Source organism: Falco rusticolus, chromosome 4, assembly GCF_015220075.1.
Source record: "Falco rusticolus isolate bFalRus1 chromosome 4, bFalRus1.pri, whole genome shotgun sequence".
NCBI classification, from domain to species: domain Eukaryota; kingdom Metazoa; phylum Chordata; class Aves; order Falconiformes; family Falconidae; genus Falco; species Falco rusticolus.
The window spans coordinates 43,566,101-43,590,256 of NC_051190.1; the positions used below are offsets into that span (position 1 = coordinate 43,566,101).

A 24,156-nucleotide genomic window follows, 5' to 3' on the forward strand; every position below is an offset into this window, starting at 1 on the left:
TGTTACCTTTAGGATCAAATAGGTTTAGTAACATAGCACTTGAAGCAAATATTTAAGTAAGCACACCAGTGTTTCCTACATCCTCTGTTCTAGAGGTAGAACTTCTTTGAACTACCCATGCAATATTTTAATAAAAGCACTGAAAGCATTTTTAAATTTATCTGGAGTTGTTCAATGCACAGGTCACTTATCTCAGTCTGTCACTGTCTACTCTGTTTTCTTCAGCTGACTTTGCAATTTGCTTTGAAAAAGACAAAATACTTTGATGTTTAGAATATGTCTAAAAATCTTCTATTAGCTTACAATCAGTCACTTCTGTCCTAGTAATCAGTGCTGTCAAGATCCTTGTATGACAGCAGTACAAAACATAAAGTTAATTGAATTGCTTGGCACCAGAACACTTTCCAGTGTTGTAATGGCTTCTTAGTCTACAAAGCCTAATTACGCCTGCAAGCTGCCTCCTTTTACTGCAAAGCTACTTTTTGTATTACTTCAATATTTCAGTTTCTTTGAGAGCTCCCTTATTTCAACTGACATAGAAAGTTGTTACTTATTGACGTCTCTATGTAGTTCATACATACTTTTTCTAGTGAAGTAGCTCTGATGTTTACAGTTGACAATACATGATTATATTTAATGAAATTTTAGTATCAACGTGCTTTGATTCTTACCTTATTCTATTTTTTGTATAATTTTAATATACATTATATGGACTTGCTCAACTTTTCCAAGTTTGATAAATAACATCTGTGCTAACCTAAGGTGTTACTTTAATTGTTTGAATGCTGGGTGCATTATTGCAAAGGTCTGCCTGGGCTAATTTACAAGCAGAGGAGCTCCACAGCAGGTTGACTGTATGTGTTTTGGTAAATGTTTTCTTTAACAGATAATTATTGCAAACTTTCAGAAATACTAGTTTCATCCAGGCTGGATAGCTTCTGCCTCCTCTTCCTGGAAGAATTCTTTTCTTTCGTTTCTTTAATTACAGAGCACTGAGTTTTTATTATCAGATTTTAAATCTCTACATCACACAGAAGTTAATTAGCTTACCTCCACTCTTGATGAGTATATCAAAAAGATCATCCATCTGCTGACTGTGTGCACTGGAAATCTGTGGTGCATAACAAAAGTGTTACTCTCTCTCAGGTAGTATTTTTTCCTAAGCTGACTGGTCCTAGCTTCTCTCAATAGAACGTAAGTACTAACCTATGATCAAGACTAAAATTCTTCATATGAATCTGTCAATCAAGAAAACAGAGAAATAGTTTGGAGAGACACTTGTAATCCCTGTAGTCAGTTTCAGTACAAAGAAATAGGAAAAAAATCTGAAAAGCAAGACAAAGATTTCATGAAGGCAACCTAGAGGAGAGGTGCAGAAAACTAGGGATAAGGAGAAGTACTAACCCTGGTTTATACCATGGTAAATATCGTAACTGCAGGACTTTGTGGGGTGCACCCTGAAATGCTTTCTCTTGGAGGTACCCTGCGAGTAGCTATCATGTAAATTTTATTTTATTTTTTTTTTAACAGGGGGAAGCTTTCATCAGCTGTTTATCTGTTTGGTTTGAACAGCCATCTCCTGAATATCTGAATCTTAAAAGGTAACTAAACCCCACAAACCTATTCTTTCATAAGCACTCTAGGAGAAGCCGAGACTTTTATGACAGTTTCAAAACTAAACAGTGTTTTAAAACCCTGGTAATACTCCAGAGATGGGAAGTAATTTGTCATCAGGATATCTAGCTCCTGAAAAGAGTTCAGTGGGGAGGCACTTTGCTAACTGTTGGTGAGAAAGTCACGTAAGATGGCCTGCGTGCCTTCACTGTGAGGATGTCTCACACATGCCAAGAACATCTGAAATGGCATTACATACCCATGCTTCTGCCTGAGAGTATGCCATCACAAAACCAGCAACCAATACTATGTCACTACAAGGTTTTTATCTTTTGGGATAGTTCTGAAATGCATGAGGTTAGGGATACTCAGTAGTTTTGTTGCAACTTTCCTCCAACATGAAGGGTATCACAGTAAACTCACAAAGCACTTTGTAGGAATATTCACCTACCTCACTAAATACAGACTCTTTCCAAGCAAGCATTAGGCTTATGTACATGTATGTTTGTCTAAGTGTGTATAAACACACAGACACATTCTCTCAAGTTTACTCACTTTGGAAAATATGCATGTATTTTCTCTCTTTTAAGTTTGAAGTTTGCGTATCATACATCCTTGAAACAAGTCAGTTATCGCTAAGTAGCAATAGCAGCATTACCCCAGTTATATATAATCACCAACTGGATAGTGGAAGACTTTTTTACATGTCTGTTGCTTTAATAAAAAGAATCATGAAACAGGAGTCCTGCAGTTGAACAGTTAGGAAAGTATTAACAGGGTATATTAGAAGATCTTGAGACCAAACAAAAAACTGAAATAAGCAATGGCTTTGATAATTCTAAAGAAAAAAAGTGTTTTTAATAGACTAAACAAGAGAAAAAAACACCCTACCTCACGGTGTGATGTCTGAATATTGCGGGTCTGTTTTATGGCCTCTTCATAACGAGGAGGATCTTTTGTCTTGGATACGGTGTTGTTGAAGAGGGATTGTTGAACAATATAAGGCTGAGCTTGAGATGGAGAGCCAGGCTGCATGAAATAGCAAAATAATAACTAAACAATATGTTTTAGTGAATTCAAGATATATTGAGTTCTATAGATTATCCTATTTTATCGTACCAATCTACATATTTACCAATAACAATAGCAGAGGTAATAAAGAGGGATAAAATAGTCTTTTTCTCACACATACATACATACATGATTAATATCTACAAATCTTTCTTCCCCCTTGAGTGAACTCCATTTGTACATAGTCACATGTTACTTAAGAATAGTAATATAAAACTGAACTTCATGGAACACTATTGGGCTAACCTTACCTTAGGAGTAGCAGGTCCATTCTGCACAGAGGGGACCTGATTACCACCAGTGTGAATGTTAGAGTTTGATGTTTTATTAATAAAAGATTGTGAAGGTGTTGTAACTGGTGCAGTCTGATACGAAAATACTGTACTTGATGTGGTAGGTGGAAAAACCTGTAAAGGATTAATATATCAGTCTTAGGTTGTGGTTCTGCATTGTTTGTTTGTTTGTTTTTAATTAATAACATCCAGTAATGACATTAATAAAGTTTAAGACTTTTTTTTTAAATACTTGCTTGCTTAAATTCCCCATTAAGGGAATGTTATTTGTACCAATTTTTCCCTCCCGTGTAATAATTTGTCAATCTAGAACAGTTACTCTTTGAAAGAAACTTTTTGCTGTGACATGCATTCAATTCACTCCTGATAACTAAAAATATTTTTTTGTGATTTTTCCAGGAAGTGTAAGGCAAATTACATTCAGAAGAGTATGAAATAGTTTAACACAGTATGCACGATCTCCCCATCTAGTGGACAGTCAATAAAATGAACTTTTTTCTGGCCTGATACAAACCAGTCTATATCCACACTTGTCCCGTGTTGCCAGTTTTATGACAGAATGGTTTGGTTTGTGTCATATAATTCTAATTTATTTTAATTACATGTATCTGAGTAGTGAGGGAGAGGCAAAAGATATAACTGATGAACTTGGGTATCAACTTGTAAATTTGGTTACTGATATATAAACTTTTTATTTCTTTAGCTGATAGTCCATATACTCATTGCAAATGATTCCAAGCGGTATCCTACTTAACATACTTTTAAGTTAAAGGGAGAGGAGGAGGTATGAATGCATAAGACTGTTCTTTTAAATTCATATTTAAATACCTTTATGAACCTTACGCTCCCAGATACCTTTATGCTAAAGGTGCAACAAACCTTAGATTGGGGATGGAGATAAAGCTAGGATAACCTTTGTGGAGTACAGTCCATATACCAAATTAAGTTTGCTGTGAGAGGGTTTAATACAGTTTTTGTTAGCCACCTGAATCACCTGTGTGAAATTTGTTGTACTTTCCAGCTATCTACCACTGAGATGAATGGTTGTGAAGATGTCTCCTTGTTACTGAATGAAGAACAAGGGACATGTGGTAGCTGGAATGTGAAGACACCTCAAGTGTGTAGGAGAAAATAAACGGAATAATAAGCTGGTTTGCATAAAAATCTGAGCTACCTGAGAAAGTCTAGATGGATTCAAGGGACATCAGTTCTAGAAAACAACAACTTATGGAGGTGATCACTATTAGGAAAACCACCTTCACTAAAAAGCATTAAACTAATAAGTAGCATTACTCTCTCAGTTCATTAGCTTAGTCTGCCTGTTGAAATATCCAAATCTCATGAAATGCAAACAGCAGGTATAGATCTAATGCCAAATGCATGAAGATTGTCCTGATCTGTTGTATCACATCAGTATTTTACATTCTGATGTAAAAAAACAGTGCAATTATGCTGCCTGATTTCCTGTAGTAGTAGATGGGTAAGACAAGCAGCTAGGACAGGCAGGCTGCTGAGCTCCAGGATAGCCAGATACAGACTACAGTCTGCTGGGAACTAAGCCGTCTCCATGACAACTGATCTGAACAGGGGGAAAGACCAGAGGGTACAAATTTTGGTTTTCTCCTGCAGTCGTTTCAAGGAACTTCCAGACAGCAAGGGATGCAAACTGCTAGTCTCTGGCACAAGTACATGCCTTCAGGATGAACAGAAAATTTCTATATGAGATCTGTCAAATTAACAGGGTAAGATTAGCCCCTTACCAAATCCGGGTGAACCTGGATGAAACCTGCTTTTCGTATATATGTCAGTTTTGAATTCTGTAGTGTAACCTCAATGTCCATGAAATTAAACAGATTGAACAAGTAGTCTGAAGAGTGATGATGCTCATTTAGCTGTGTTCCCCTTTCTTAGTCAGCTGTCTAGAGAATGGCAGGGCATAATCATACATCTTCTAAGATAAATTCTTATCTGGAACAAGAGCCTTAGTAAAAGCAGATTAGAGGGCGCTGCACAGGTAGAAGCCCCAGATCACAACAGAACGTGGGCTTTATGATGCACTTGTGTAAAATGAAGTAGGAGCTTTGAAGAAGGCTGAGACATTTTGTAACTTGTTACATACCACAAAAGTTACCCTCTTCATCTTGAAATTTCAGTTGTTTCTGAATTATGCTTTCCTAGGGGCTGGCTGAAAAACCTTGTCCTAAGTAACAGGAGCCTTAGAATCAATAACACTGATAAAGAAGCAATAAATGTCCAAAACCAATCTCTTGAGTTCCTAACAGTAGAGGTCAGCCTGGAAGAGGCTCAAAGGTGGCGAAAACCTTTTCTTTTGGGATGACTGGTGCTGAATTGGCACTCGGTCATGCGCCCACTGCTGATAAACATATGTTTTGGACTGGGAAATTTGAGAGCTGAATATTTTGGTTGGACAGGAAGAAAAGGATCTCTCTGTAGCATTCCCTAGGAAGAGTTTTATTGTAGGTATGGTGGCGTTTTGACTCACTGAAATTGCTATCCTCCGTATCTGAATCCATAGCTTGCTTTCTAAGCAAGGATAAAATCAACAAGAAAAGTAGGAAAACTAAAAGGAACTCCTATAAAAGAATAAGTCTCTAAAGTCATAGGTAAAAGCTTTCTTTAAGAGCCTTCTACAAGGATATCTTCTATTTTGAGCCAGTGGCAAGTAAGAGAAACTGGAATATACCGCTTGTGCCAAGCATGAGGAAAAACATACTAACAGTGGTGCCGTAAGAGTACCACTAAGATAAAAAGTCTTTAGTCTTACATATTTATTTGCAACTGGAAAATAAAGTCCTGCAGACTAAAATTTTGGAAAGAGAAGGAGTTACAAGCCCCATTGTATCACAAACATCATTTATGTAAGACACAGATGACACATAAAAGATTCTAAAAGCACTGCCTAGAATTAGATTACACAACTATTTATCTTAATGCTTACTGCTATCCACAAACCTTTCTGACTTGTTGGGTCTGACCAAGTGCGTGCTGCTTAATGGTATTTTGTTTTGATTGTGAAGTATGCATCTGAGGTGCTGTCTGGACCAGGCCAGAGGAAGAAATAGGAGCAGGTATTTGTGACAGAGTCTGTATTCCAGCTTGTGATTGAGCCTAAAGGATGAAGATAGAACATTTGCATTATTCATCATCTCACAGCAAATGACATAATGTAAAAATCTATTGCACAGATAGTGCAGAACAGCAATAGCATGTATTCTGGGAAAGATGGGAGTGAACCATGTAGAGGAGACAACATTTTTACTCTGTTTGTTTGGTACTGGTGAGTTCCCAGCTAAAAGGTGGTGTTTATTTTGCTAACAGAGTTTAAGAAAGATGAAGACAAACTGGAGAGGGTCCAGTGTAGAGCAACGACAACAGTAAGAGAGAGAGCAAAACCAATGAGAAAGGACTGTTAGAACTGGGTTTGAGTTACAAGACAGACAGAACTGATGATGTAAGAAAAAGGTGGGTTTTAAGATCACAGATTTTTATTTTTTTATATATATGGCAATTGGCAAGAACTGTGTCTAACCTCAGGAAAGACAATTTTAGCTGGTAGTTAGGAAAACCTTCTGCAATATCAATGAAGTGAATTACCAGAACGAGCTGCTTAACGTTGTTACAGAATTCTGGGAGGATTTTAGAACAATTTAGACAAGGATCTGTCTGGTACATAGCTACTAGGAATAGCTCTTGCACTGCAGACTGTGGGGTCCATCCCCATGAGAATTTTACAGCCCTCCTAAGTATTGCTAAATGTGATGGTGCACAGGCTAGCACCAAAGCCTAAGCTCACACCATGCTATAACAGCCAAGTACACGCTGGAGCTGAAAGAATTTTTTTTTGCTAGCACAATAGCCATGTGGGTGGCAGGGATTTCATATAGCTATGTCCCAGTAACACCACTGGGAAGTGTATGCTTAATCCTACCTTAGACCAACAGGTTATCGATCAGATTACTCTTACACCTCTGCATTTATAACCTGTCTTGGTTTATTATTCACTGTGATACAACCTATAACCAGCCTAGAAATAATATTTGTGTAACCATGGTTTCTTTTATAACTCACTGGAGTTCTACAACTAGCATTCACATTTGTAAATATAATGAGCCATCACCACACAAGTTCAAACACACATTCTGCAAACAGTTGTACCTCAAAATAAAGTACTGGGTTTGTAGCTCTCTCTTACAATTTGGAATTAACAAAACAGTGGTATATGCTGATATAAATCAAACTCAACTATGTAGGAGGCAGTACATGGTAAGACAATTACTCTCCAGGAAAGAATACCTAGGAACGAAAGTCACAAAGAAAGCAAGTACTAGAAGTTGTTACAAAGAGACTGGTTCTTACATTTTTCTACTCTTTTTCCTACAGCAGAAACAGTGTAAGCCTGATTTTTAAGTTAATGTTACAAGCAGCACATTTACCTGTTTATACTAAAACATGCAAATAGTGCCATGCAGTTTCCATGATGAAAAATAAAAGCACCCTTACCTGCAACTTAATATTTCCAACTGGCAGCTGTACTGCAGCGGTAGAATTTGGTCCCTGGATAGATAATGGAAGGAGCAGCTGTGCAGTTCCTTGGGTAGTTAATAAAGCTTGAGGTTGGGCAACAACTGCCGTTTGTGGCTGCCTCTGTGGATGAACATAAAATTGAGAAATGGCATTTTGAGGTTCAGCTTTGGCCACAGGTATCTCCTGCTTGATAACAACTGCCTTTTTGGCAACTGGATTCTGGCCACTAGTATATACCGATTGTCCTAAGGAATGACTAGCTACAGGTACAGATTGACTTGCACTAGAGCAGTCGGTAAGAGCTTTTTCATCTTTGATAGCAGCACTGAATTGTGTCTGTTCCAAAGCAGCTGAATTACTAGAAGTCTGAGACTGTTGCTGTTGCCGTTTTTCAACCTCAAGTTGCATTTTCAGTACTTCCACAAGTTTTTGCTCTTGTTCCAGCTTCCTTTTGAGCTCTTCAATCTGCTTTTCTTTTTCTTGAAGCTTGCGATCCTTCTCTGCTACATCAAACTCCATGGCTGAGATGTTTCCACTACTGCGATTCTGATTATCATCACTCATATTTGCTCTTAGTGGTGAAGTAGTTAAGAACTGGGATGGTGACATCATTGTCATCATTTCTGTGAAAGTATCTGCCATACTAGTATCATCTGTGCTTAGACTAGATTGTTCTGAAGGAGAGGGAGATATAGGCAAAGGAGAGCTAATGTTTTCAGTGTTTACTACTTTGCAGCCAGGTCCAGTAGACGTTTTTTCTGGAGGAAAGCTGGATACTGTATTAGCCACTGGTTTATTTAGTGTTGCAACAGGAAATGCCACAGTCGCTTCCCCAGTGTTACCTGTGGCCCCAGCAGAAGTGGTTACTGTAACTGAGCTACTAGTAGCAACCCCATTGTTATTAAGATCTTGATAGGTTTTCAGACGCTCAATAAGATCTGTTTTTGTTCCAGACACTGGTAATCCCCTCAATTTCAACTCCATTTTAAGCTCTGCAACCTACAATAAAATAAAGCACAATAGTAAAAAAATATTTAAAACCTTATTTATATACATTCTACCTTATTAAATCTTAATAATAGATATTTCTGCCATATTCACTGGTTATTAGGCCTCTGAGTTCTGACAGCATGCACGATCCGTGACCACTGACCTGCTACTTACTTTCACTATTTTAAGTGGCCAAAATCTTAGTAGTGTTCGGTTGTTGTACAATGAATAGTAACAAAGTTATGATAATTTTTCATAAATATGCAAAATGGGGAAATGAACATACAGCTCCAGTTCTGGGCTGAAAACTTCTGAAGCAAACATGTAGACAATGGCAGCCGTGCAGATAAAAACTGAATGCTAGCACGCTGAACTCCTTTGTTACACCACCAAGACAGACAGATGTATTTCTGAGAATTTTTTTCGGATCATTTGGGTGATTCAATAGACCTGTCAAACACAAAAGGCTCACTGTCCAATTAGCAACTGAACAGTTACAGCTAGGTGCCATCTGGGTTTCTTTTACAAACATAAAAAGTGTAAGCAGTTAAAATTAACCACATTTCTTATAGTAAAACGTCTCAATTTTCCAGTAAGATTACGAAGTGGAGTGCAAAAGTGTTAGGTGTAAATTAATTCTGTGCTTTAAAATATCAATTAAAAAAGAACAGTCACAATGAATGGCTTCTTTTTATGATATACATACACCACATCGATCTGTAGAGTGTTTGGACCATACTTACGTTAGAGCTACCTCTAAACAAATAGAATAGTGACCTCAGTAATGTTTCAGTACATTGCCAGTCTAGAATTTTAAATTATAGGTCTTCATGATTTGGAAGTGATGAAAAGTCACAGCAATCCATTTAACATTTCTAAGAACTACAGCAATTTTATGTTAAGCAGCTGCCTACCTAACAACGATTATCAGCTGTTTCCCCCAGTCTGGTATCCTCTACACTTGCTTGAGAGTACGCTCCAGTTTTTCTGTTTTTCGACAATGCATTTCTGAATTCTTTATCAGAACTGATTTAGATGATTCAGTGTTAAAACCACCACCACCAGGTCTGCAAGCCTAGCTTATGTTATTGTTACCACGTTAGCAGGAATACCGATACATTATGCAAAAATGGATAAGTGAACAGCTTTAATCACTGCAAAGCACAAATTCAGATAATAAATGAAATATATTAAAAAGTTAATAGTTAGTAACTTAAATGTTTGAAAAGCTTACTTCAGACGCTGTTGTTTGAGTCGAATTTTATAGACTTGTTTCATATTAAAAGACTGGCTTTAACTGGCAACACCACATTCCTGTTTTGAGAATCTGATCTTCCGAAATCTCTTTTTTTATCCCTTCAAGTCTAAAAAAAAAAAATCAGTGCCATCCTTCCGAAACCCGGCGCTGGCTAAAGGAAGGGCGAGGGGATCCAACTGCCCACGAGAGGGCGGCTGCACACTCCTGTACTCGCCCCCTGAACACCCCCGGGCTGCTCAGAGGAACGCTCCTTATGTCCCTCGTGGTATTAATTCCTGTTACGGTATTTCTGAAGTAAGAAAATCCTATGTAATACCTTCATGTTACAGTTTAAAAACAGAGTTTACGTGGTTATTGATAAGAAGCTTTTATAAAATTCAGTGTTCATTTTCAGATGATGCATTGAATTCTGGAAAGACCCTTTATTTTCTGTTTTATTAGTGTTATGTCTGTGTTGTATTTATAGCAGTAAGCTCTCTGAATATGTTATTATTAGGGCATCTTTTAATTTATACTGCTTAACTAAACCTCTTCACTGATAGACTAAACTTGTCATGAGGAACTTACTGTTGCAGTGTTTAAACCAGCCTGGGCTAAAACTTCACATGAAGTGCACCTCAACAGTTTACCCCAAGTATCAAATTAGGTACCTATAACAATCTGTCTGAAATTATTCTTCCTCTTCTAATTCTTTGGGAAATAAATGTCATTTCTAGAGCACAGGCATGTGAGGAGGCTAAATCAAAACAAGTATTCAAGCCCAGAAGACTTGTGTATGAAAACTTTGCCAACATTATGCCAAGCAGGTAAGAGGAAAGTACAGTTTTCATTGGTAAATAATATCTGAGCTTATTCTTGACAGTAAAAATTTGCAAGTTATGATCTATAGTGATGCACAGGAATGGACAAATCCCTCTTATTTTTTACCTTCAAGTCATCCAAGCTTGAAGGTAGAGGTCCTGGTTTCCGGTTAGGAATATTACTATTCTGTCTCGGTGAGCTGGCAGCTGATGTCGGTGTACTGTTGTTCAAAGTATTCAGTGGCGTATTCCCATTGTTACTCTGTTTGTCATTCAGTGGCCTTCAAGTGATAGGAAAAAGGGGGACAAAAATGTCAATGCTAAATATATTATGTTTTCAGTCAAGAGGCTGTGATTCTGAATCTAGTGTCTATCAAGTTAATGAACAAACTAACTTATTTTACAAATACATATTCAACATAAGACATTTAACCATTAAGTATTTTTAGTAAAACAGAACAGAGGAAAACATAATAGATTCGTATGTTGACATTTTATTTTCTCTTCAGTTAAGTGTACTAATTTATGCTTCATAATTTTCATTACTGTCATGGTATCCCTGAAGAATACTATGGACTGCAGAATCGGTTTGTACAAATTAATCATCAGCTAGGGCAACTAGTTAGTTTTTTGTTTGTCATCAATAAAAAACCCCACGATATTGAACTCTTATGTTTCAACCCTACAGACATATCCAATGTTCATATATAATAGGGACCGACGTGAAGGCAGTTTACTATGAAGATGATGCATTGTTACCGGCTGTACTCATAAGACGACTCTCATAAAAGGATCTCAAAATAATTGTAAAAAAATTAAAAATGCCATCATTTACACTAGGGACCATAAGTCAGCTCTTTTATTTTGTTCAACTGATTTATGAAGAAATGTTTCTGAAATGTCAGTAAATGGAACATAAGAAGTGTGGGTAAGCAGGCAGAAACATCGCTATCCAAATGTTAGGATACATGGTAATTATAAATATAACCACAGATGGTACCTTTAACTTTTCTAGCCTCACTTGCTGAGGAAAAATAACTCAGTGAAAACTAATTTTTTTTTTAAAAAAAAAAAAAACCAGATGAAAGTTACGTGAATTTAGGGTTGTGTGGCTGTGGCATGTTACACTATAAGCACTTCTAGGAAAAGATTGGTCTTAAGACAGTAAGAATGAAACTCTGTAGATAGTCAGCTTCTCATGCTGCTATAGAGTGCTGGCAATTCTTCAAAGATTTATTTTTCTGGCTGCTTCTACCTATAGTCAGAAAGTATACTTCTCTCTGTTAAAAGTGCTAAAGATCAACACTGATCAAGAACTCATATAAGCATTAGAGATGAGGGTATAAACATTATACAAATGCTACCTAATTTAAAAAAACTGTTTCTTCTTATTTTTAAACTGCAAAAATGTGGTCTGTGAAACTGATGTAAAAAGACAATAAAAACACAACAGTAGTACCTGCCTTTGTAAAAGCCATCACCTGTAAGCTTCTCTTCTGCTCTGCCTACCTATGTCCTATTTGAGTGAAAATGGAGTCAAAATTTCCTTGCTTTTGTATAAATGCTTTTGAGTTTCAAATATGCATCTGGGTTGGAAAAAATGCATGTGACAGGTAGGAAGTTCTGTTTCCACATCAATAATAAAAATAACTAGGACCACTTAAAGACTTATCAGACTTCAGGAGTATTTTAACAAGAGAACCACCTCATCACCTCGTTAAATGAGGCAAATAATACACCCACAGTGATGCACATGGCCATTTAAGTTTTCTTGGGTTCCAGTTGTCTCTTAACATTTGTAAAATATGTTTACTTCTAAAGCTAATTAGAATAATTATATACTAATTCTGTAACTGATGTATGTATCTTTTCTTTAAAGGACACAAACAATGCTTCACATACTTCAGCGGTGCTGGCAGAATTGTCTGGTAGTTGTAGTGTTGTTGCTGTTGGCTCAGGATCTGCAGCTGCAAAAACAGTTGCTGCTGTTGCAGTAGCCGAGCATAGTTGGAGTCCATCTGTGGCTCATTTTTCTCACCTTTCTGATCAGGTGGAATATATTGATGATACTTCAATTTTTTCACCCTTGGCTTAGGTTCTTTACATTTCTTGCTCCGATGCTTATCGTTTGGATTCTTTGGGTGGCTTTGCTGTTTACGGATGGAAAACATTGAAACAACTATAACCGACGTCTCATTTACAAGCAGTTATGCAAGGTAGAAAGACAAAGCATACAGGAGTGTATTGACTGCAGAGTTGCTGAACACAATTATCCCTGCAAACCTGCCCAAAGGAATTGCTTACCATCCTTGAAAAGTTAATGTACTCCAGCTGGCTTCTACTTTGCACAAGAAAGGGTCATCAATTCAGTTTGTGAATGTTTTCTTAATGGATGGTGCAAATGAAGTTAAGGGATTCTGCTGGGTATGAGCTGTCACTGCAAAGATGCATTCTTCTTAAACAGGTAAGTTCAAAAACACTTAGAAATTTGTACAGGTAAAAGCTCGTACTTAAAAGTCTATCTGTAAACACCTGCAGGTCACAAGTACTTACAGGTCTAGATAAAATCAGGGACAGGCATTCCTATAAATTACAGGATTATTCTTCTGAAACTTTCAGCAGTATCCTTATTAGTGATACCTGCTCGTGTGTTAGAACTCTTCCTTTACAAGCTCTTTGAAATTATTTTCAGTGAAAAGTCAAAGGCAGTTACCTAGTCATACAGAAGGTACCAAAGCAGAAGTCCTGTGTTGATCCATGCACATTTATTACACAGATAGCCTGGTTTTGGGGGATATTGGAATTTGTCATTAATGTCCTGCATTAAGTAAGCTGGTGCGAGTCCAGTGATTTCACTGGATACAGCCAAATTTCTACCAGAAATTGACTATTAGAGGCCATCCTTGTAAATTTAACCAAAAACTAATTTCCTGTAGTTGGGCAGAAATCTACATATCATTACACAGCTGAAGACCTTTGGCGGTGTTGTTGAAATACAGACATCTTCCAACACAACCCTCTCTCTAATTGTATTTTAAAAACTTTTTCAAACTGCTGGCTAGGTCAGTGCAGATGAGAGAACTGAGTATGTTATTCTGGTATTCCATTACAAGGATACAGTAGCATCTCTCACACCTTGTGTTCTACTTATACAATAAAGAAACTAAGAAAACAGTTGCAGAAAAGGAGCAATGCTGTTTCCCAGTTTGGTTATAGGTAGACTATGAATGCGATTGCCTCTGTTCCTATTAAATTATTCTCCATACAAAATTAGATTAGAAAAGATAATTATTCCTTTCACCAATAGAAAGTAAAAGCTTAGTATTGCAAAAATCTGTTACCCTTATTTCTTAAAAACTTCCATAGCAATGCAATGCATAATTCTGCTTGAAAACTTCTGTCAACTGTACCGTAAGGACCTCTCGAAATAATGACCCAGTCCCTGCAAGTGTTAATCGTTGATTTTAACATACAGAAGCTTTCAGTCAACAACCTAGTACATTTTCCTGAAGACTAACAGAAGTTGTTGTTAGTTTTAGGCGCTATAACGTTACTTGTGGGTTTTTTCATTAAATATAACATTGGAAAAGGACACAGATTAAGAACATAGTCCTCAGACACTGTTATTACAGATACCTACCTTTACTAACGTTGGCCCAGGCTTTGCTGCAGAAACAGTATTTGTGGTCAGGGTGGTTGTAGCAGTAGAACGTGTAACATGCTGTTCAATTGTAGAGGGAGTTTTGAGAAATTCAGGAACTGGAGAGGTTAAAGGTGGATACTAGTATTAAAAAAAAATATAAGGAAAAAGAGAAACATTAAAAACATCCACCATCCGAATAACTGAAAAAATGTGAAAAAGTTAAGACAATTCACCGTCACGTCAAATTCATAAAATGTACATGTCTACAAGTTTTCCATCAAGGCACATTTTGGCACACTTCAAATACAGCGAATAAGATAAACTGGTTTCTTATCTTGACTCCTTAGTTTGTATTTTAACTACTGCATGTAAATGTATCCAAAAGCTGGTTTTACTAAGAAAGGATTTACTTCTAGTTTCACCAAAGTGAAACAGTAATTGATTTTAATATCAATTTTTGTAGCGTATCATAATAAAGATTTTTCCAACACTAACTTATTTCTTATTATTGTTCTTTTTTCTGCAGGTAAAAGCAATGATAACCAAAAAGTACTTGTAACGACATAAAAAGAAAAGCTCTCTGAAAGGGCTTTGTTTTCCTAACTCTTCCATTGTTGCTTTAATTTGCAGAATTCTTTCCTCCTTTTAACATACATGAAAGCAAAAAAAGAAATGTCATGAAAGCAATTTTTTTTCCCTGTCTTTCTTACAAAATCATAAAAAAAGAGCTGGAAGGGCCTTCAGAAGTAACCTCACTGATTCAAGTCAGGAACATTTTACTTTAACATGTATTTGTCTCTGGTTGGTAGCCTGGAATCAGATTAACTGATTGATTGATGCCAGTTCTTAACTTTGCAATTGCAAAATACTTGTAGAACTAACAGCTGTCATTAAAGTACTTTTGCTCCTGGCATAAGAATACAAAAGAAATCTTCTCTTCAAGGTAGTCAGTCAGAATTACAGGAAAAGATTGCATCAAATACATTTATTTTCTTGTTAGTGTTAACAAGTTTCATGTATGAAGGCTTCCTGAACCAAATAATCACGGATTTGAATGTATATGCGTCCAAATAAAGAAAAAATGTTCAAACAAAATTGTATTAATTCTAAGTAAAAGGAGACATAAGGGTTAGAAAATAATTAAAGGCAGAATGGAATGCATCATTAGCAGAGATAATACCGTTTGTTATTACTCTGCTTGAAGCAGCATTAAAATCTGACTCTAGACACACTGTACATATACTGAGGCGGCCTACTGAAATAACAGAAAACGCTGCTTTATTACTATAGAATTGAGGCCTTCAGTATTTTCTGCCTCTGAAGTCAGAATCTTGTGTACACATAGATAAGGAGAATTTTATCACACAAACTACTACTGCCAGAAAAGCCTCTTCCACGAAGGTCGAACATCAACCTAGGAAAATGAACTTTGCGTCTCAGGATGATCATGGAGCGGCAGAGCAGATGCCTTTGAAGAGACAGCTTCCTACAGTATTTTTGTGGCAACCACACCTCTGACTGTGCCAGCAAGTATGTTTCTTCTGTATTTGACCACTAGCACAATTATTACCATGTAGTACAATCCAGTACCCTGAACTTTACTGAGTTTGTTCCCCTGCTGTTACAAACACCATGTGTATAATTTCTTCTGTAAACTTACTAAATTCCATATACGCTCAGGACTTCTTTTGTTATTATTCTTATCCTGGCACCACTATGCCTACCAGGAGATTCCCAAAAGTTTTCATACATAATAACCAAACTTCACTGGGCTTAACTTTGCCATAGCGTTTTTTTCTGTGCCAAAATTGTTTTCTGATTTAAAACCGATTTCCTTCTGTACTAAATATCCCTCTGATGGGATATAGACTCTGCACAGCAACAGATCTCAGCCCTCATTTTTCTAGCCGCAGAAATGAATTTTTATTCTTTTCTCATAAAAGAGATTTTTCATTCTCTGATCATCCTTTCCTGTTTGTGTTACAGTTTTCATTAGTCTTTCCTTGGATATAAGTAACTGGAAATGTATAGAATATTCCATATGGGGTCTCACTGGATCCTCACAGTGGCATTAACGTTTCTACTGGCATCATCTCTTCTAACATACTTGCAGTTGAACTGAGGAAGCACACAGTAGCTCAGCCACTTCACTGCTGCTGCTGACCACTGTACCCCACCTGTCTTCCTCCTCAGTTCTCTCTTGAGTCTGTCCCCAGGTTTCCACACCTCCTTCATGGGAAGGAGAGGTGTTTTTTTCTAAGAACTATTCCATTCTATTGGAATTCAATTTTTCTCCTAAAAGCCAAATCAACCAGTTCTTTCTGCATAACAACAGTCCAACTGTACTGAATGCCTTCCCACTTCTGTTATGTGACCCATTCTTACGAAAAGAGGACGTCCCCAAGTCAACTCCTGCAGAGCACTGGTACCAACTTCCTTTCAACCCAATACTTCTCTTTCTGTCTTATCTCTGCTAATCTCCATCTTCGCCACTTTTGTTAGTGTTTAATATCATACAGTATTAAATCCAGACAGATGAGATCACCTCCATTAGTTAAGAAAGCAACCAGACCACCTAGTACAACATCCCTTTATAAAAAGCCCATCCATTTCCCTTATATTCCTATCAGTAATGCTGATATTCAGAATACATTATGAACTCCTGCCTTCTACTTAAGTCAGATGGGTACTTCTCCCCAGTTCATTTCTTCCTGTGCTCTACTATTCTTCCTTGAGATTGGATCACAAAGGACTTAAATCAGTTTGCTAAAAACACTTGCTACACAACTTGCAACTTGATGTCCTGGTTCTTTTGTATTGCTGGGATGGCAATTATCAAGCTGCGAGTCTGCACGCACCAAGCTCCCTGACTTTTGCTTACAATTAAATTATAATTGTTTTCCCTTCTATCCCTGCATTTCTTTTATACATTTTGCTGTGTTCTCAGCTGTCAGTTGCCAACAGGCAGCTATAGCTAGCTCACTGTAACTTACCTAAACTGTATAGTGGTTTCGATCCTTCTGCAGCGCAGCCATCCAGAGGCAAAGCTCCTGATGCTGCTTTTGTAAATTGCAGGATTTAGTATGCCATGCCTAGTCACTGAAACATTGTGCACATGCCTGTCTTGGGGTTGTGTCAGTTTATGGTGGCAGGCTAAAGATATAAATGCCTCTATTTTTATATCCAACTTTCAAAGTGTTTGCTCTGGAAAGCATCCGCTATCTACACAGTATCTGTTACTTGCCGGACTTGCATAAGAATTGGCAGAGGACTTCAGAGGGACTTACTCTTTAAAAAAGGGTTCTGGATGCTGTATTCCAAGCGTGCTGCACTCCTGTTGCTATCAAGTTTAAAAAGCTTATTCTGGTTATACCAGTAACATTTTAAAAAGCTCTTAGTTTGTCTCTGAATCAGTGTACCATGTACAGTATTACCGTAAAGCACAGGCAAACTCTAGTGATCTCTTGATTTTTGCTGGGTTTTATATTTTCTTTTCCTGAAGCCCCATCTAAAAAACATTTTAAATGTTTGATACTTCAGCTTACTCATTACTTATTCTTTCACCCTTCACCATTCTAATCCTTTTTGAACCCAAACAGATAACGTGACTTCAAACATACTATTTAGCAACCCTTTACAGGCTATGAAAGCACCTCCGTAATGACAGCACAACAAAACTCTTCAAAATGGGAAGGAGTTAGTAACTTAAAAAAAAACAACAACAAAACAAAAAACCAAACCCAAACAAACAAAAAAAAAAGTCCAGACCCAAACAAAACCCCACAACCCCACCTCTGTAATTCCTACTGTTTGAAAATCATGGTGTTAAATATTCTCCTCTTGCCACAGAGTAAACTGCTTTTTCCTTCCATTAGTTGTTACCCTAAACTACAAAGGATTAATAGCTACATTAAATACAAAACTTTTTACAGACTTCCCAATTTTACCCACAAGTATGAGATGAAGCAATGAACTGTGCTATCATTTACTTGATACATTTTTAAATTCAAAAAATAAATTAACAGGTTACTACTCCTTAACTTGATTACTTTGTAAAATAATGTAAACATTATTTCCTTTGAACAGATACTCTATTTCAAGTTACCAATAATATGATTTCTGCACCTTTTCTTCTAACTGCAAACAAGCATCTAGCAGGTCAACAAGCTGCAGTGAATATATTAGGAAAGCAGTCATTATATTCTGTCTCATCAAGCAAAATACTTCAGCTGTTTTGAAGATAGCTGTTTAATGTCTTCAGAACTGTGACCACCACAATTTGATCTGTTCAGAGTAGTGTGCCTAATCCTTAACAGATGCAAATACATCAGGTTAAAGCAAGTTTTACGTCATCAGTCAATGCGAGCTGGAAGTTCTCAAAGTTATGTTACACCCTCTGAGGCCTGGAAACGTGTGGAGGAGGAACCCTCGAAAAGAACTCTGGCTGCACTCTGCTATTTTCAAAACATCCTTTGTATTTTATGTTGTAATAAAACCTAAAATTTGCCAAAGGAAATTAAAAGAACAAAGGAGCAATTTCTCAGACACATCTCCTGTAGAGACATGCTGTGCTGTTATTCCTTATTTCAAAAGGAATGACAAGGTAAACATCTGGTTTATTCTGCAGAAGAGCAACTTTGCATTTTAGATCTGTGCACAGAAGTGGCTATAATACATTATGAAATCCATAAGCAAAGGATTGAAGTTCTATCCGAAGTGCTTTTTCAATCAAGTGCTCTGTTACTGTGTTGCTGCAATCACCCATCTGTCTTATGCTTCCTACTTGAAAAGCTTTTGGCATGTATTGCTTTGAGTATTTTTATTTACCTCTCCATTAGGAACCTAACTCTTTACTTGGGTATCTGATTTCATGTGGTTTGCTTTCAATTTATGCAACAAAAATTACATTCCCTCGACATGAAACCTAATTCACATCTCAAATCTGTATGTTAGGGAACAGTGAAAAAATCCAGATGTGCTGTGCATTGTGTCCAGCATTGTTTTGGATTTGCTACGAATCCTCTGAGAGTTTGAATATATAAATAAATGCATTTTCTAAAAGAAAGCTTAATAAAAAGACAAGCATGAAAATAATTTGAACTGCAAAGTTAAGCATCGTTTCCTCCTTTGTGTAGTAGAGAAAGTGATGAAGGAAAACTCTTAAGAAGTCCTCCTGAAAAAGATCTGTTATAGATTACAGTTGATCAACATGAACCTCAAGAATATTACACATTTGTAGTAGTACCATTCACACGTTGGCCACATTTTGATACACTCTTAAATTCTTTTAAAATAAAGAGTTTTAACATTTGCATTATACAGGCCAGAACATCTTGTTCTTACCAGGTACAGACTTGCATGAAATGAAGTAAGATGAAGTCCTAAAGCTTTTGAATTTCCATCAAATTCAGACTTTCTCCTCAAATTAATACAAAACATTTCAGCTAATCAAACAAAAATGACACCATTACTCACATTTCTGTGTTTGCGTACAAATGTGTGGTATATCAGTACCAAGTACGCAAAGCTGAGTGCACTATCCTTTAACAGATTATTGGTAAGTCATTTCATATATATAATACTGTGACGAAACCCCAAGTCTTTCCACTAAATAATTTACCGAAGTGATGCATTTTACCATTCTATCCATGTTTACAATCTGAAACATAAATTACTTTTCCGTGACAATACAGCTGCTTTCATTTATGCACAACAGGAAGTGGGCTTACTGGCAGAAACAGTAGTTCAGGCTCAAGGAGTTTTTTTCTAGCACACACAATGGCTCAGCAGACGTGTAAATTGGATTCAGCAACAAATTCAGCATTGATAGAAGGCAAAACTTTTGTTACTCTTCGTTTCAACACATGAACAAAAACTAATGGTTCCTCTAGGCAAGTATAACTCAGAATATAAGCACAATCTGTCATTTACTCAGCTCTGTCAGTCTCAAATGAACAAGCTGTTAATGAGTGGGGATGAGTACTGTTAAATCTGGCTAGTTTGGAGTTGCTGACTGTTCAAGCTAGTTGCCATCAGACAACATGTGATGACTTTGCTTGGCTTTCCTGCCACTGGAGCCTTAATGTGGGGCTCTTTCTGTGTGCAGAGTTGTTCCATGAAAGCTGCAGAAATCTAGTTAAAAGCAAAACCTTCTCCTTTTAACTGGGCTTAAGTTAGTGAGTTTAAAATTAATAGCTGAGGCATGACAGAAAACATAAACAATCTATTTAAGCTAAACATAGTAACCTTTAAATAAATGCATATATATCATTAATGAATAAACTCGCTGAGTAACTCAAAGATAAAGACCTGTGAAGCAAGTGCCGCACAAGATATCTGGAAGCATCCAGATAACTGTATGATTATGCATATAATCCTGGGTTTTCAGTAGCTAATAAAAGATAAACTAATTTCTAGTACATGATGTTTGTTTCATTACTGTTTTTGTAAATTTTTTACATCAGCACTTTTATAATGTGTTTAAAGATAGGGTAGGCAATGTTACTGCCCATTTTAAATCACAAAATGAAACTACTGTAAGAAGAGCTCTCTTGCAAAACTCATTTCAGTCAAGTGTTTTCATTCAAATCCACTGTTCTTTAAATACATATTCAAGTGCTCTATTATAAAGACAACATTTTGTCTGCCACTGCAGATTTAGTGACTTTCTTTGTAAGGAACTCAAGAAAATACTAAAAATTATAAATCAACATTAAAGTTATTTTATATTCTTAAACAGCAAATTTCTTAGGCAGTATTTAAAACTACAGGAGAGAACGTTTAAATTATGTGGGAAACCTTATTTTTTTTACGGACTTTTCCAGGGATAATGGACTGACGTCAACTGTTGTTGTTTCAGCTAAGTCTAATTCTCAATGAGTTCAAGACCTTGCCCAGAATGAAGACAGACATTAAGTAATCAATAACAGCTGGAGTAAACCACGGATATGACCTTTCAAACAACTTTGGGAAAGCTGTAGATCTTCTATGGGCCATAACGAATTTCAGTGATTTTATGGCTTTATTGCAACTACAGTCTATGGAAATTTTATTACTGCCAACAGCTAAGCCAAGGTTCTAGCCCGTACACTCCCAAAAAGAAAATAGAGTTTCAGATGCTCCTTTGCAACAGCGAATGTATTCATTCCGTGGGAAACTATGCCCCATTTCTACAGCGTCAGACCTAAAAAACATACTGTGAAGATTTTGTTTCAACATTTGAAAACTGTACCTGTGCTGATGTAGCAGCATTTGGTGTTACTGGTGATGGTGAGTCACTTGGTTTTGGCTCACCCGGGGAAGCTGCTGAACCCTGGGATTCTTGGCTGGCTGGCTGATCTGGTGATAAAGCATCACTGCTGTCTTCATCAAATGAATAATCATCCAAAGCTTGGGGATAATTCTCTTGTCCAACTGCTAGAAGGTTTACAAAGAAACAAGCAAAACAATTTTTTTTTCAGTGACGCAAATTTAGACATTGGTGGCAGAATTAGCTAATTACTGGAAAATGATCAGGTTTCCGCAGCCTAAACATATGGTAGATAAGTATTTATTGTGGTTTTATTATAATGACAGCCATATTAAATCATATTCAAGGAACTGATAAAACTAGGAGCATAGCATAAGTTATTAAAATAAGAGATTAAGAGGTACCGTCAACGTGCACACAGACACAAACATATGACAGGCTGAGGAATGGCCACATGTTTAAATTATTCCTAAGAAACAAGTCTTTTCAAAGAGAGTACTGAAGTATATAATTCCAACTTAGTTTTGAATAACAATAGGATAACTTCAATTAAATGATGACAGAATTTAGGACTTCAGAAGCTGAAATAATAAGTACCAATAAAGTTTGAGTATGTTTTATTTTAGAGAACTCTAACCTCAAGAGTTAAATTATTGTTTTCCAAAGTGTCATATAGATTACAGATAGAAGGTGTGGGACTTCTACTTGCCTATAATAGCTTCTTTAACACTGGAGTCTACAGGAAGAATATTTTTTTCTACTAGTTCCATAGGGCCAGGCCTCTGAGCAATCTTCTCATTCAGGTCATCTGCCAAACGAGCTCTCTTCAGTTTCATCTGAGTGGCTTGTAGTGAAGGCTCTGCAAAGGTCTCTGAAAAGATAAAATTATTTAAATATTCTGTTCCATCTTTTCTCCAATTTCATGACAAACAACATTGTCTTGTTTTTGCAATAACTATCCCACTTCTACCTAAAGCAGGCAAGTGTTTTCTGAAAATTCTCAAATTAATAAGCAAAAATAAGATGAGTAGATGTTGTTCATCTCCGTGTTTTTCTATAAATATAACCACTTTTTTAACAGCAGTGATACTTTTGGTAAACATTTGTATAATGTCCAACAATAAAGCAGGGAATACAAAACAAGTGCTAATTATAATCTGAAGACAGCATTTGCTGCTCTAATGGTTTACCAGTGTGAGCTGTGGTAAAGGTTTAATTAATCCAATGATTTTTGAGTCTCTCTTGGCAAACATCTTAAAAAATCTACCTTTACAGATAGCTTCTAGCACAAATGTGAATCTTCAAAATTGTATTTCAATGAAAAGCTGGAGACAGTCTGTCAATACGAATGTGATCTATTAACACGTAAGCTCCTATCTGGGTTTAGTATCCAAATGCATGTTTTGAAAACTAATGGCTATTAAATTGACTTGGATGATGGTTATTTGGCAATGTCTGTATTTGGTTAGATTATGGTGAAATGCAGTAATGCAGCCCCATTCACAATGACTAGTGTTTCAAACAACAAGGCAGAGTAAAACTCAGGTTTATTAAAGACTGATTGTGATGCTGCGTGGCAGGGGAAGTACAATGCTGTCAGGTATGCAAATAAATACACAGTTGAGAATACTTTCACTGCCATAGGTGTATCTATTATTACACATATTCAGAATACAGATTACAACAGACACTGCAGAAGTAGAGAAATAGAGCATGTAAACCTTTAGAAATAATTCATATCAAAGCCAACTGAGTTAGAAAACTGAGTGCATAACAGAAGTTCCTTCTAACAGTAGCTCAAAAGGTACATACAGCTGGGTACATACCTTCGAGGATGTGCATCCTGACCAGCTCAGACCGGTCCGGCCTGCTGCGAATCTTGTGCTTCAAAAAATTTTCAGTCTTTAAAGAAATAAGGAAATAGCATTAACTACCGTTTACTAGCAAAATCAAAGTAGTTTGATAAATCATTGATGTCCAAGCAACAAGTATTTGCAGTTGCATTCAGATGGGTGGACACTGCTGTTAGAACACGAGCACCAGAGGGGTTTGGTTTTCCATCAGTTAAGCAGCGCTAATGAATTTCTATCTCCCCCAAACAAGTTGGGAATGTTTCTGGATTTGATCCCATACCACCACACAAAATCAAAATAGTACAGATTCTATAGAAATATAGAATACTGCACAAGCATAATTTACCCAAGTATCCGATCTTTAACTGGAGGTAGCTGTGTATTACGTTACATCTGCAAGCTTATCCCCCCACCTTCATCTGTGAAGAATTAATAAAGGTCCTCACAGATTTGTCACCAACATTTTATTTTAACGGATTCTTCCAAGATAAAAGCACATGTTATTACTGTAATGGTGATGATTTTTTCATGTTTAGTATCACATACAACCAACTATCCATTTTCAGATGTTCATAAGAAGTTGACACAAAGTGGTTTACCCTGGCTCGCTCCAGACTCTTTATCTGCTCATGGAATGCAGCTGGACTTTTCAAAGCTGTGAAGGGAGAGTAAGAGTTAAATTGACAGGAAGTGATTTCCAAAAGAAATACCCTAATCAGAATGTGTGTATGGGTGTTTAACACCATCTCAAAGTTGTGGTTGCATCTGACCTGGCTTACATTTGACTCATGCTAGTTGTATTCACTTACATTTAACAGAGATGAGCAACACTCCTATGCA

The 24,156-nt window shown here is 36.8% G+C and overlaps 1 protein-coding gene across 7 annotated transcripts in view; it reads right to left on the minus strand.

Moving 5' to 3' along the window:
* MRTFB (myocardin related transcription factor B) overlaps positions 1–24,156 on the minus strand; it is an 85,382-nt gene that overhangs the window by 6,392 nt on the left and 54,834 nt on the right. For 2 of the 7 annotated variants that reach the window (XM_037384968.1, XM_037384970.1), the window contains 12 exons: positions 23,916–23,971; positions 23,290–23,365; positions 22,173–22,334; positions 21,446–21,627; positions 14,212–14,352; positions 12,474–12,721; positions 10,699–10,852; positions 7,500–8,522; positions 5,952–6,107; positions 2,937–3,092; positions 2,506–2,643; positions 1,051–1,111 (listed from right to left, as the gene is read on the minus strand). In XM_037384968.1, the coding sequence (XP_037240865.1) occupies positions 1,051–1,111; positions 2,506–2,643; positions 2,937–3,092; positions 5,952–6,107; positions 7,500–8,522; positions 10,699–10,852; positions 12,474–12,721; positions 14,212–14,352; positions 21,446–21,627; positions 22,173–22,334; positions 23,290–23,365; positions 23,916–23,971 (2,553 nt within the window). Of the gene's footprint in view, positions 1–1,050; positions 1,239–2,505; positions 2,644–2,936; positions 3,093–5,951; positions 6,108–7,499; positions 8,523–10,698; positions 10,853–12,473; positions 12,722–14,211; positions 14,353–21,445; positions 21,631–22,172; positions 22,335–23,289; positions 23,366–23,915; positions 23,972–24,156 lie in introns of all 7 variants that reach the window. The other 5 variants (XM_037384967.1, XM_037384969.1, XR_005103823.1 and 2 more) reach the window with 4 other exon arrangements.